This window comes from Corvus cornix, chromosome Z (assembly GCF_000738735.6).
Source record: "Corvus cornix cornix isolate S_Up_H32 chromosome Z, ASM73873v5, whole genome shotgun sequence".
Lineage (NCBI taxonomy): Eukaryota > Metazoa > Chordata > Aves > Passeriformes > Corvidae > Corvus > Corvus cornix.
In genome coordinates, this window is record NC_046357.1 from 50,560,410 (window position 1) to 50,574,304 (window position 13,895).

Genomic DNA, 13,895 nt, shown 5'->3' on the forward strand with positions numbered 1-13,895 from the left:
ACCATATATTAAAATTCATGTAATTTGTGTCTCTATTCAGTGTATGCTGTGATTGCTGAAATTATCAACTTTCTTTGCCGGCTTTTTGATACGATGACAGCAACTACACCCCCAAACACAAACCTTCTGAAAAACAAAAATCAGCTTTCTGGTATGTATCAGTGATTGATCCTCTCCCCTACAAAAAAAACCATCTCTGATAAGACTTTCCCTCTCTTATGCAGAATTTGAGCTGGTATTTGTAACCTGCAGGAACTGGACCCTCCTATCACTGTTACTGGAAGGCACTCAAGAAGCTTGAAAATGGTACGCTTTTCTATAAAGACCAACTTCCTGTGACATGTCAGGTCCAAATATATAAATGGCAGGCAAGTTCCTCTGCTTAGATGAAATACTGGTTGCAGTTAAAAAGCAAACAGGACCACTCACAATGGACTTTGGGCCTATCAAAATGTGCTTACTTTTCCACTCCTAGAAAATTACAAGACAATGTAATTGCTTACATCCTCAGACTCAAAGACATGACAAATCATTTTGTACTGCCTCTTCCCGTCTTGAGAGGGGTGAGATGCTTCCACATTATCCTGGGAGTTGGAGCGTGGCATTCGCCTACGAGCCATCAAAACAACTATATTTCCTATATCAGCAATGTAAGAAATGGTCCGCAGGGGATGATCCATCATGGTTTCCTGGGGAATAAGAAAACCAACGTAAGCAGCTGCTTCAACTAAGTTCTTATTGCACATCTAGTATTACCAGAACACACAAATACCTGTAAGAGCTTTCTCAAGTGACGTCTGTAATACCTGCTATGCATGAAAGGAGATACCAATAGAAGTCAAGAGCTTCACTTTCCCAAAATAAGACAAAGAGAAAGTTTTACAGGGCTTTTTTTTCCTGTGGAAAAGCACATAAAAACCTCAACTGCAGAACCTGCAAATGCTGGGCATGTATGTGTAGAGGACTATCAACAAATCATCGCAGCTAAACATTTTGGGCTACTTCGGGCACAGTCAATACTTAATGCATCGTGACTCATAAGACATGAGCTGACCGCAGGTATCTTACTCACAAATTCTAATTATTTCTACAGCCAGACATACCAGAGTAATTGCCTGTCTGACATGGTTCTTGACCATGATTTCTGACTAGACGGAAATACAAGAGCCAGCATATTTTGAAAACAAATTTTAACATGTAGGTGAAAGTCTATTCCAGTAGTCTACGCCGACAATGCTGACAAAGGTGTCTGAGTCTATACCTGTGTGTCTGCATTCAGTACTTTTATTCTCTGTGTAGAAATGAAGAGGTCCACTTCAGTCATGGGTTGAGATTCACCTTCTGGAGCCTGCAAATAAAGGGATTAGAGTCAAACTAACACATTAGGTAACATACTTACTAATAATGATGTTAGTTCAGGAACAGGGGTGCACTAAGACACAGTCACCAGAACAGCAATGCAAGATAGAGAATTAGACTGCAGAAGCAAAAGATAAACACAAAGATGTGGAAACTATATCACATATATGAAAGTGAATTGGGTATTGTTAGAAAAAAAAGTTAACCTCATAAAAGCTTGCCTGATATGTTTCCTGATTCAGTAAAATTAATACCTGACTGCAACAGGAACTATATCAAGATTTCTTGAAAAGCAATATGATTCTACCATTTTCTGCATACTATGAATCCCACTTCAAAGAAGGTTTTTGTACAAGCCATAGAAAGGCCTAACAGCATCTCTTGCCTGAGGAGTTTCTATATGGGTTAGCAGTGGCTGCCAAGATAAATAGGAAAACCTGTACCACAGGAGGTACTGTTTGAGCTGTTCATAATGCAGTTCTGGTGAGAAGACCTTACAGTAAGACAACATACTCAGCAGTAACCCACTTTAGAAGTTGGATTTTGTTAATAGAAAGCAAACATTTGTAATATTTTAAAAATTACATTTGTTAAAAGATAATTGAAAGCTCCACAAACAAAACTTATTACAAAGATGAGTCAATCTCAGTATATTACTGTATGTATAGACATAAACTTTTTTTTTTGCATCCAGCAATTTGACACCTCTGTGAGTCAAACAAAGCACTCTTACAGAAAGATTAAAAAAAAAAAAAGTAAAAAAACCCACCAACCCCAAAACACACTTCATTTTAATCCATCATTTTACAAAGTTAAAACCTTTGCCATGTCAGTCCTGATTCTTTAATACGCATTTTGGGTACTCCCTGTAACCATTTGATAAATCCAATCTTTATGCTATTTCTAACATGAAATGGCTAATGATAAGCAACAAAAAATGGCCAATCAGGCAACTGATTTCTGAGATATGTCAACTTGTATGGTGGCTCAGAAATAAATCTGAAAAAACCTTGCTGGATGCAGAAAATAAAATCAGAAAATAAAAAGAAAGGAAAAAACCCTCCCAGAAAACAAAAGAACAAGCATAACATCAAGCTGATGGAGTTTGTACTGCACCTTCTTCCTGCTTTTGGCTAATTTCTGGGCCATCTGCTTAGCATGGAACAAACAAGAGACAGGAGAACAGTTAGAGAAGAACTTACAGAGACTCCAAGTCAAGCAGGAATCTACACACTAATGTCAGGGCTCACAGACTACCAGCTGGTCTAAATTAATCCCTGCTTATATTAATTTCCTCCTTTTCTTCCTAGCTTAAAAAATTATAAAATGTCATGTTTAGCACAGTTAATTTCAGAAATAAAAAGAAACAGCACCAAAAGAGTAAGGAAGAACACAAAAGGATTTTTTTTTCACTTAAGATGTTACCTGCAACAAAGTTATTTTGTATGCATTTGTTTTTGAGGGGTTGGGGGCAGAGGGACGTTTAAGAAACGGAACAGAGCTTCCCCTCACTTACAGCAGTGTAAACCATGAGGTTACTTCTTTTGAAGGCACACCAGTGTAAAAGGTGAGAGAAAAATTTTAAGCCTTATTCCAGCTTTTTCAGACCTCATACTTCAATAGACTTCAAAAAAATAACCTCCCTAACACTATGCTACTTTTTCCTGGAAAAACAGAATGACAGAAGGTAACTGCCAGCTTCATTTTCTCCTCCTTCTGAGCAAATAAATCCATGCCAATGTTCACAGTGTCGCTGGTCAACAAATTTTCCTGTGATGCCTACACAAAGATATGTCCACACTATCACATTTTTTCAAGGAAGCAGTGGAGCATGTATTTCAGCTCCAGAAACACCTTAAAAGACATTTCTACTAACAACCCAAACAAATATAATTTTTACAGTCTTGCAACCATGAATTCAACCCAATGGTGAACTGAACTTGCAGACCTGCTCACTGAAGGAATGCAATACTCACCAGGCTGGCAGCTATCCCTTTACTTCTAACAATAACAACCTCTTTGCTAATTAAATTTACTGTGTGCTTGTGGTGGGAAGGAGGCTTATTGTTAAAAACTCCATACAGATTCACCACTATCTACTTCTACTGAGAGCAAATAGGAGGCCTGAATCACAAGACATATCAAACATTTTATACTGATGCTCACAACTTAAATCTGTCAGGTTTTGTCTAAACAAATCAGAAAGCTGCTACTTAAAGTTTAGGCCATGCCGCTTATTTACAAATAGGAACATTCTTAAACTAGCTTTTAGCCATCCTTTTCAAACTAAGAAGTATTTTATAGCCTGATAGGTAATTTTGCAATAGGTGATTGCAAACTATTGCAAAAGCAATTAAAACTGCCTTACACGGCAGGCTCTTCCTTACATTACTCTCAATTTAAATTAATACTCAGAAATAATATACTTATCCTGAATAACAGCTGCCTGTCATACAGTGGGCAAGGAGGAGACACTCCTGAGAAAGAGCACTTAAATTGCTTTCCAAAATCAAGCTTTTCTTTCCCACCCTCCCCAAACTTTAGAGTGATGGACCTCCCAAAAGAAGAAAAGCACAGGTCAAAACGAAGAAAAAGGGGGGAAAAAAATCCTTGAGCTATGGCTTTACAGTGTAGAATCAACAATTTATCAAAATACACTATGATGCAATTCACTGAAAATTCTGTTCTTCAAATGGAAGCATATTGAAGAACTACTTTCAAATATTTCATAAAAGTAAGGCAATGATATGGAACAAGCACTTTTAGTAAGTAACTTAACACTGCACAGAAATGTCACGAAAGAAGTTATGGTCCAAGAATAACAAAAAAATTAGGATAATTCTATGCAAGAATACTTTATTAGACAAATCCTCTTTATCACCACATTATTTTGCTAACTCAAATCAGATTCTCTCTGTACTCCTAGAAGAAAAAAACAAATGGAAAACACCTAATCTACATAATTTTTTTTTTTTTTTAATATACAGAATTCAGGATTTTAATTTAAGGTAAATGAAATGTAATTATTTATATAGACGCAATTTCCAAAATTACAAAACATTAAAACCCAACAAACTTCTGCTTTTGCTACAGAGATGTCATAAGTTTATTTAATCCATTTAGTCTCTACAAAAAATGTTCTGCAACTCAGTGAGCATTGAGAGGACAGTGAGTGTGCAAAAATGTGTGAAATCCTAAACTAAGTATCCACATAAGGGTTCTATCTTAAATCACACTCAGAAATTAAATTAGGTGCTACCTAGAAATGTTCAAATCTGCCACACAGCAAGCTAAAAGTGCCTCCTAGTGAAATATTCCTCACTACATTTGATGGATACCTTCAAAGCAGTGTATCTGTTTTAACTTAGTTAGACTTCACAGAGATGAAGGCCAAGCAAGGAAACACCCAACTCTTGTACTTCTAACTGAAAAGACAATTTTTTAAAGAAGCATGGAGAATTGTTTTTAAAGTCTGTTCATATTCCAAATGAATGAATATGTGTCTGAAGGCTCTGCTAAAAGGAAGCACTATAGGGATTATTAAATTCAAAAGGTATACACTTATGTGAAGGTATGTGTACATAGGGCTTAAACAAAGCTCTTCACTCCTTTTTAATACTCAACTTCGTGTATTTTAAAACCTCATTCTTAATTCATAAGCTTTGTTTTCTTTAACCATGGAGAAATGCAACAAGTACAGCACTCATGTAAACAAACATGAGTAGGGCACAACCTTTGTAGTCACTGTGCAAGCCATAATGTACACATCTGGGATAAAGAGTATCTAAATGCAGTGACGAATCTGGCAGAAGGAAATCCACCTGTCATAATGAATTTCTCTCTGAAAACATATAGCTTTAACGACAACCAGCAACAAAACCAGCCAAAACCAACCCTAACAAGCTGAAGACCCTAAGGTGTCTGAGCTTCACTTAGAAGCTGAAAGCAGTACCTGTCCAAGAAGTGTTTCAAAGGTGTACAATACAATACAGGCCAATAATTTTCTGACACCAAGTTTCAGGAAATTAAATATACCAGCTAGGGTTCTTCCAGGTCAACAAGTGCAATCACTTGGGCCTCAAGCCTGAGACAAATATATTATAAGCAAGGATATGCATGCCTGATGATTCATACAGATGCATCAATTATGGGGCTTATGGGTGAAATGCATTAAATAGATTTCTTCTGTTTTGAGGCACGGAAGTGCTGAGGCATAACAGAATCCTCAGAAAGAAAGGTATTTTGTTAATGAATTTCTACAAAATACATTTAGTATCAAAGAAAGATTTTTTCATCTCACAGGCCCAGTTTGAATCAATTCTGTTTCATTTTTCTCTACTATATCCCTTCAATCTTTTTCTAATGTGTATTTCTACACAAGCTTTACCTTCTAAGTGCAAACTTCCTACGCAACCTCAGGTTCGAGTTCCACTTCTGATACCTATTTCCTATGATAGCTGATGTTAATCTTTCCTTTCACCCTTCAGTGATGTGTCCCTCCTAGATCCAGCCTCACCAAAGCCCTTGTTTCTGTCCCTTCTCTTCCTTACCTGTAGTTTCCCATCCATTCAAATCAGACAAGTTTTCTAACACACAGCTAAGGATCAGGAAGGAACACAAAGTGACTACTAAACAGAAGGACACAGCCTTATTTGCCCAGAGCAGGAAAAAAAACAGACTCTATAAGAAAAACTCTTCACTGCAGGTTTGGGGAGAACGCAGGAAGACCTGCCATGGTTAAAAAAGATGCTGCATATTTTTAAAGAATGTCACTGAATCCAGAGTCTCCAATGAACAAAGATATCATTCTTTTGCAAAAGGCTCAGTAGTTTAAGTTAGTGAAGACTTCTACAGAGATGATGGAGGATAATCTCTAACAGCAAGGCTACATTCCTGCCTTTTTTAAAACATGAGCATGTTAATGAGTTTCAGAGACAAGGTTACAAGAATTTATGCATTTGAACACCAGCAAAATTACAATTTTTGGATGTTGTCTCAATGGTTCTGGTTGGAGCTTCTGTGTCAAAGTTACATACAGAGGCTAAACTGAACACCTGCCATGAAAAGCACTGGAAGGAATAATAAGAGTAGGAAGCATCAGCTGACCTTAACAGACAATACTATTGGCATTGCTGATAACCTTCTCTCCTTTTCCTCTCTCTTTTATGTAATTGCACACCAGGTCTGAGTATTACAGCTGACAATGTCGTAATTGTAACTTACAGTACAGCAGCACTCCCACTGCATGGCATGGCCTGTACAGAAATCAGTTGGCATTTCCCTTTTTCGAAACAAAATTTGTCAGATTCCAGGACAAATTATTTTTTCCATACATCTCTGTACCATCACAGGCTTTTTTTTCAAAAACAGCTCACAGCTGTTATGTGTGGAGAAACAAGTATCGCACAGCAGGGACAAAAATAACTGCAGCCATTACAAAAGTAGTGGTTCCATTGAGTGCCAAGAAGCAGCTGCAATACTCACTAGTTATTCCCTTAAGCTGTTTTCCTTCCACACCCAGGTAATATATAACTCTGACCACCACTCCCTTCAGATTCTGGTTTAGTGTACATGGCACAAGTATTACCAGCGGGAATTAAAATGACCTGGTAACTTCCCCTTATCAGTCTTGCTCCAAAAGCATCATATATACAATTTACTTTGCAGAAAGAAAAGTGAGGCACTTTTCATTCTGAAACTACAGACAATCCCACCTGAAAAAATTACTGCATAAGTAAGAAATTCATACCCACAACCACAGAGCGGCCATACAAAAAGCAGCAGGAATTATTCCTCACCTTGATCCTGCTGACAGCTTCCTGAGCCTGCATCATTCTCACGTTCTTGGATGGAGTTTTATCAGAAAGGAGTTGAGTTGAACCAAGGTAATTGGCAGCAAAAATTATTCCATCAATTAAGTCTTCAGGATCACAAGGTCCAGGAACTGTAACACAGGAAAGCAATCATTGAAGACATTCATGGTGAAACACAGCAAAACAGCAGAACTCTGACATCTTGAACCTGCACATGATGGCTGCAAATCCTTCCCTGAAACACTTCCGTACTAAGTACATCAGTACTTCCAAAGGCACAAAACATCAGACAAATGATCTCAAAATTTCTGGTGGGCTGACCCTGCCCACCAAAGCCCTTCTATCACTCCCCTCCTCAGAAGGGCAGGGCAGAGAAAATATAATAAAAGTCTCACGGGCTAAGACAAGGACAGGGAGCGATCACTCATCAGTTTCTGTCATGGGCAAAAAAGACTCCACTTGTGGAAATTTGTTTAATCTATTACTAATCCAGTCAGAGTAGAATAATGAAAAATAAAAACAGATGCTCCAACACCTTCCCCCATCCCTCCCTTCTTCCTGGACTCACTTTTAGTCTCAATTTTCTCTATCTCCTGCACCCAGAAGCACAGGGGAATGGGGAATGGGGGCTGTGGCCAGTTTATCACATGCTGTCTCTAATGTTCCTTCTCCTCATGGGGAAGGGGTCTCACATTCTTCCTCTTTTCCAGAATGGGACACTTCTCATGGGAGACAATCCTTCAGAACAGACTGCTCTGCTGTGGGTTCCCTATGGGGCCACAAGTCCTGCCAGAAAACTTGTTCCAGGTAGGCTCCTTTCTCCACATATCCTGCAAAGAGCCTGCTCCAGCCTGGGACTTCCACGGGATCATAGCCTGCTTTTTTTGGGCATCCACATAATCTGGCATGGGGTCCTCCAGGGGCTGCTTGTAGGTATGTGTTTCACTGCAGAGCTCTATTGCCTGCAGGGGCATAGCTTCCTCACCATGGTCTTCACCATGGGCTGCATGGGAATCTCTGCTCTGGCACCTGGAGCAACTCCAGTCCGTGCCACTCCACTGACCTTGTCTTCAAAGATGTTTCTTTTACACACTCCCTGCCCTTTCTTCTCTGGCTGCAGTTGCTGTGGTGCAGAGTTACTTCCCCCTTCTTAAATATAATATCCCAGAGGCACTGTCACTGATGGGCTCAGCATTGGCCAGTGGTGGGTCTGTCTTGGAGCCGGCTGGCACTGACTGTTGGACAGGCAGGAAGCTTCCAGCTGCTTCTCATAGAAGACACTCTCGTAGCCACCCCACTACCAAAACCCTGCTACACAAACCCAGTACAACATCTCTCCAGCAAAAGCTACAATTGTTAATCCAGCCTGTTTCTCACAATAGATCATTCTTTCGTGGGTAGGGATCAGCTTGGAGCAAAATAAGCTATGGCTTTTTCACTGTGATAAAGGGACAGACACAGTTACTCACCTTGCTCCTCACCCACCAAACCCAGCCTTGCTATTCTAAAACCTACAGTCACAACCAGAAAGAGGAAAGGTGCAGTTTGATAGCAGCCATCAGCATCTTTCACACTTGTGCATTAACCACACTTGGTGCAACAGGCAGAACAACCTCCCTGGGAATGCTCTACACATACCACACGTCTCCCCCTTAACAAGAAGATAGATTACCAATTAAGTAAAACATTTTTATGTCACAGACCTTTAAAAATAGTAGTCCTAACAAGGATATTGTGGTAAAGTACTGAGTTAAATAAAAATGTTGTTAAATACACAGAGCACGGGCTCTCTTGATGGCAAAGTAACTCTCTTAGTCCACAGATTCTTAAGAGATCTGACACCCATCAGCTTCTGTGGAAAGTGACAGAGTGCAAAGTGTTCATTAGCTAGCAATGCAAATCCTTACAAAGCAGCATTTATGATTTGTAAGATTTTTGGTGTTTGGCAACTGTATCTAAAAATTTTATACATGAAAATGTTCCCTTTTGACACCATGTTAAAATTGTCATGATCCAAAAGGGAGGCTGGTTAGCTAAGAAACTTCTTGTTCTTAGAAGTAAGGAAAACCAATTGTTGTTCAAGACAAGTGAGAATACAAATCATATTAAAGAATGCTCATGGTAAACATGTTCACATTTTACCACAAAACACCCCTGTGCTTATGTTTATCTTTCTTTTTTCCTCTAAAAAAAAAATCAAGGGGTATCTTGAGCTATAAGGTGATGGGGCTTTAAGTTTCAAATTACTCAGAACGCCAATTTTGTTCTAATGATAACATATGAGACTAAGAACCCCTCAGAAATAGCATGGGTAGCTTTAGCCCCCAGGAAAAGCAAGTCATTTTTATGACTGAAATAACAAAGATAGAGCTGGAGATAAATATTGCACTGGAACTATACACACGGACAGAAACAGATGTATAAATTTTGTGAGCAGGCTTCTTTATCATTTCTTTAAATGCAAAAATTTATGACTAGAAATTTTAAGATGCTCATCTCCAATGTGCAGTTTGCTCAAGAAGTATGTATCTGGAAAATTCTCAAATTGAACAAGTCACTTGCAAGCACATGACCTAAAGAAACTGAGTTACCTCCTTAGGGAAATTCATGCATCTGGAAGTACTACATATTTACACACTTTTCCAGTCCAGAAATCATACAGCATTTTAAGTGTTGCTATTTATTACTCTACACATCAAGGCCTTTTCACCCCTTCCACCACCTTACTATAAAGGGTGCAAAACATTTTTTAGTACAATTTCTGATCAAAAAGAAAAAAAAATAGATGGGCAAAGGTGAAGGTAAGACTCCAAGAAAGAGGCATATTAAACCCAAAAAAATGTACATGGTCCAACTGCATCAGAGGTGAACACACAGACAACACTGCTTTTTGGAAGACCTCCTCCATTTATTATCTCTGACAACAAAACTATTACCCCCAATGAAAGCACAGCATCGGTGCTGGCAAATTTTTCCTGAACTGCTGGTGCATGAAAATGGAACATTTGCAATTCTAAGGAATTTTGTGCTGGATCAAGAACCAAGAAAATTTTAGTTTACAATTTATTTTTTTTCCTAAGCAGGAGAGGATTCATTTTAAAAGCCCTTGATAGACAGGACTACCAATAGGAGATTAATTTAAATTCTAAGAGAGATCCTTCACTGTTGCAAAATTCCAATGCTTAGCTATGGACTAACTGACATTCTGGCCAGAGACTCCAAAACATGCAGCTTATACTCTTAAGACTAAAACAATGATCAATTTGCAGTCTAAACAAAATGTTCACATAATCAATTAAACATAGCACACTGTAAAGCAATCCAAGGAGTTACAAGGCAGTCCAAATAAAGTATTACATCAACTGTATTTCTAACATTTCATCAAGCACATGGAACAACCACTGTCTGGGAAAAAGTATAAAAAACAAATGAAACCTCTATTTTCTGCTTCTGTCATAACCGCACACAACTTGCATTCTTCCTGCAGTATACACAGGATGCATACTCATACAAAAAGCAACGGCACTTCATGTGGCAGGCAACTTGCTTTTTCACACTGTTCTGAAAAACTTCAGCACTACTGCAACCTTAACTCTAAGATGGGAAGCAGTATTTAATTAGAGGCAAGTAGCTGTTAATCAAAGCAGATTTTCACTGGCAGGCCTGCCAATAAATCCAGCCGAGATTGGATTGAACCTGCCAATTGAAATCAGTGCTGGACAGAGCACTACAGTCTTCTTGATTAGCTTATTTTCCTTATCCACACACATTCTTTTATGTTGTGTAAATAACATTAAAAAAAGTAGTGTTTTAAGTGATGCTGAGGAAAGAAACCAGCAGAACTGACAATATGAATGAAACACTAAAAAACTAAAATCTCCATGTTTCCAAATTTCTGAAAGAGCACAGTAAGATTTAGCTCAGGTTTAAAATTAGACACAATTTAGTCTAAATCATTACACCCAACCCTAGCACCTTTTCTATTCAGCAAATAAAAATAAAATTTTATACATTATAAATACAGGGGTTTTTTTGATATGAAAAAACATTTAGAAACTGTAGAACTATCTTACCTTCAACATACGTTGGAAATGAAGCCAAGTTTTTTCTGGACTGTAATTAAGACAAAAAGGATTTCAAACAGAACATAGCATGCACAAATATGCATTAAAAAGTTCTCCGTGCCAAAAAAACCCCAAACTTAAATCAGCCATAGTTATTAGTAAAGGTAGAATACCACTTATTACTATTTATATTTATTATTTTCAAAATACATGTTAATAGTAATATATAATATATATAAATATATAAAATATATTTAGTATTTTTCAAAATCTAAGCACCCAGTAAATTCAATGTATTCCATTTGTGTCTATCTAGAGAATATGCTAAGACCAGACTTCACTTAGTTGTTCATGTTCACTAGTGCATTAATTCTCTATCAATAGGTGCTCTACTTTTAATAATCAAGAAATATGCAGAAAAGTACATAATACCTCAAAGATACTGGATCTTCCAACTACAAATAAATACATGCAGGAATATGAAAATTTTAGTATACTGTTATAATTCATGACTGAAACTATCATTAACAAAATGCAGTTATTCATTAGGAATGGTTTTAGATGTATCACTCACATTAACAGAGCCTACATAAAGCTTTCTAGATTTTAACAGGTTAGGGAGCAACCTGTACTCCGTGGGATAACTCTATTCACCCTGACCTCACCACCAACTATGCTTACACTGTATCAAGCATGAAAACACATTTGGTGGCTCCAATTACACCAATAGTGAAGAAATAAACAGAATCTTGACTTGTGCGTGTAAATACACACACTAAAGTAATACCATACATGCTACTGGTATTTTCTGTGAAAGGTTATGAGGCTAACCCTTCAGACAAGTGAAAACTACAACTTTCAGTGAGTATGATTCATCACTTTGTTCTAATCAATAACATAAACCACACAGAAAAATTTATCAAACAAAATTCTGTGTGGCACTATATAATTGGTAATGGATACACTGAAATCACCTGCTGCTACCATAGGCAGGTAAGACTTCTGGATAGTTAATGAATCCATAACGGATTGTACTAGCAGTAACTCCTCCAATGACCAACAGAATAATCGAACAGAACTCCTCCAATGATTAAATAGAATTTAATAATTCTATTAAAAGAAAATCTATACACATGATCAGGATAATGCATAAAATTGTCAATAATTTTCAGCGTATCTCCAAATTATATACATGGAAATATATGCCAAATTATTTTCCTTTATGACAGGCAACTTACCAGGGTCTGTGTGTTAGTGGAAAAAACAGGTAAAACTAGAAAGGTAATAGTTATGTAACAGGTTGACTGACTAACCCCAAGGAGAATTTTACTTTGTAAGAAATGGAAAATTGGTGTAACAAGTAATATTTTGCAATCAATGATGCATGTCTTGCTATAAAATAAAATGTGTGAATTAAAAACAAAAGGGATGTGACAGACAGCTGAGTCTGTGTGGCTGTAAGTTCTTTTCACTCCCTATGAAAACTGCTAAGTTGTGTCGTGCCAAGAAACCTGTCCATCAGATACTGTACAAGCATCAATAAATATGTCAATAATCAATGATCTGCTACAATCAGTGATCTGCTACTGCCAACGCATTTAAGCTGCTGTGAGGACACCGATGTGCCTTTTCACATCTGTAGGTCTTTCACCTCTTCAGACAAATGTTCCTACCGAACCACCTATCCATATAGACTCCAACAACTTTGTAATAGTTGCTGACGTAGTGCTAACAGGGAGATTCAAACACTGGGCTCCGACAGGCACAGAGGTCAAATCCCTGACACAGCAGGGGCAGCAGAGGCGGCTCACACATGTAAGTACTTTACAAAGTACTTATTTCTTTTTAAGCAGTCAACAAAGTCTATGATAACGACTTAGCAACTAGAATAGTAAAGTAACAGGTAAAGTTACCAATAGATGGAAACCTACACCTTTTAATTTCACTTATCCATGAATAATGAAATATCAAGATCATTAATATTTTATTACTTTCAATAATCTCACTGCCATCCAGTATTATAAATTTATATTTAATAAAAAGCTTTCTCTAAGACCTAAAAATAAAAAAAAAGATGAGGCTGTTTTATCACTTTTATTCTTCCATTAGAAGTAGTAAAGCAGGAATTATTCCCCATCTGAGGGAAACTAATAGCCCAACACATCCTACAGTGAAACCTGGTTTATAACCACTGTCACTATGTGTAAGCACATCCTAACAATTGAAATCAGCAGTGTTTTGTTTTTCTTCCTTTGGGTAAATTTCTTATATCTAAAAATTGCTAAAATATAGAATATACAGACAAAGTCTGTAGTGAAAATGCTTAAGGCTTTAATAAGCTAACAGTAAAGCAGATGAAAACTTAAAGGCATGATTTGAAACTTCAGAACATGAAAAATTATGTGTTTCTTTTGAAATTTTAAATTATTTTCTAAATGTAAATACAGACTGATACAACTATGTACATATTGCAAGCTTTCTTATCTCTTGATAATTGCAAAAGTAAAAAGGAAAGAATGGACTATTTAATTAGTGTTTCAATTTTAATCCACTTAGAGTAGATCAGGTTTTCAATATTGGAAGATAACTCATGCATTACTATCAGTAACAATATGGTATTTTGTTATGGTAGTTTCTAGATTGTTTTCAAGTTTATAAA

The 13,895-nt window shown here is 37.2% G+C and overlaps 1 protein-coding gene across 3 annotated transcripts in view; it reads right to left on the bottom strand.

Moving 5' to 3' along the window:
* The window catches only part of APBA1 (amyloid beta precursor protein binding family A member 1), an 89,672-nt gene that overhangs the window by 17,896 nt on the left and 57,881 nt on the right, over positions 1-13,895 (bottom strand). For 2 of the 3 annotated variants that reach the window (XM_039566819.1, XM_039566820.1), the window contains 5 exons: positions 11,246-11,285; positions 7,158-7,303; positions 2,476-2,508; positions 1,262-1,348; positions 504-689 (listed from right to left, as the gene is read on the bottom strand). In XM_039566819.1, the coding sequence (XP_039422753.1) occupies positions 504-689; positions 1,262-1,348; positions 2,476-2,508; positions 7,158-7,303; positions 11,246-11,285 (492 nt within the window). The remainder of the gene's footprint in view (positions 1-503; positions 690-1,261; positions 1,349-2,475; positions 2,509-7,157; positions 7,304-11,245; positions 11,286-13,895) is intronic. The other variant, XM_039566821.1, reaches the window with a different exon arrangement.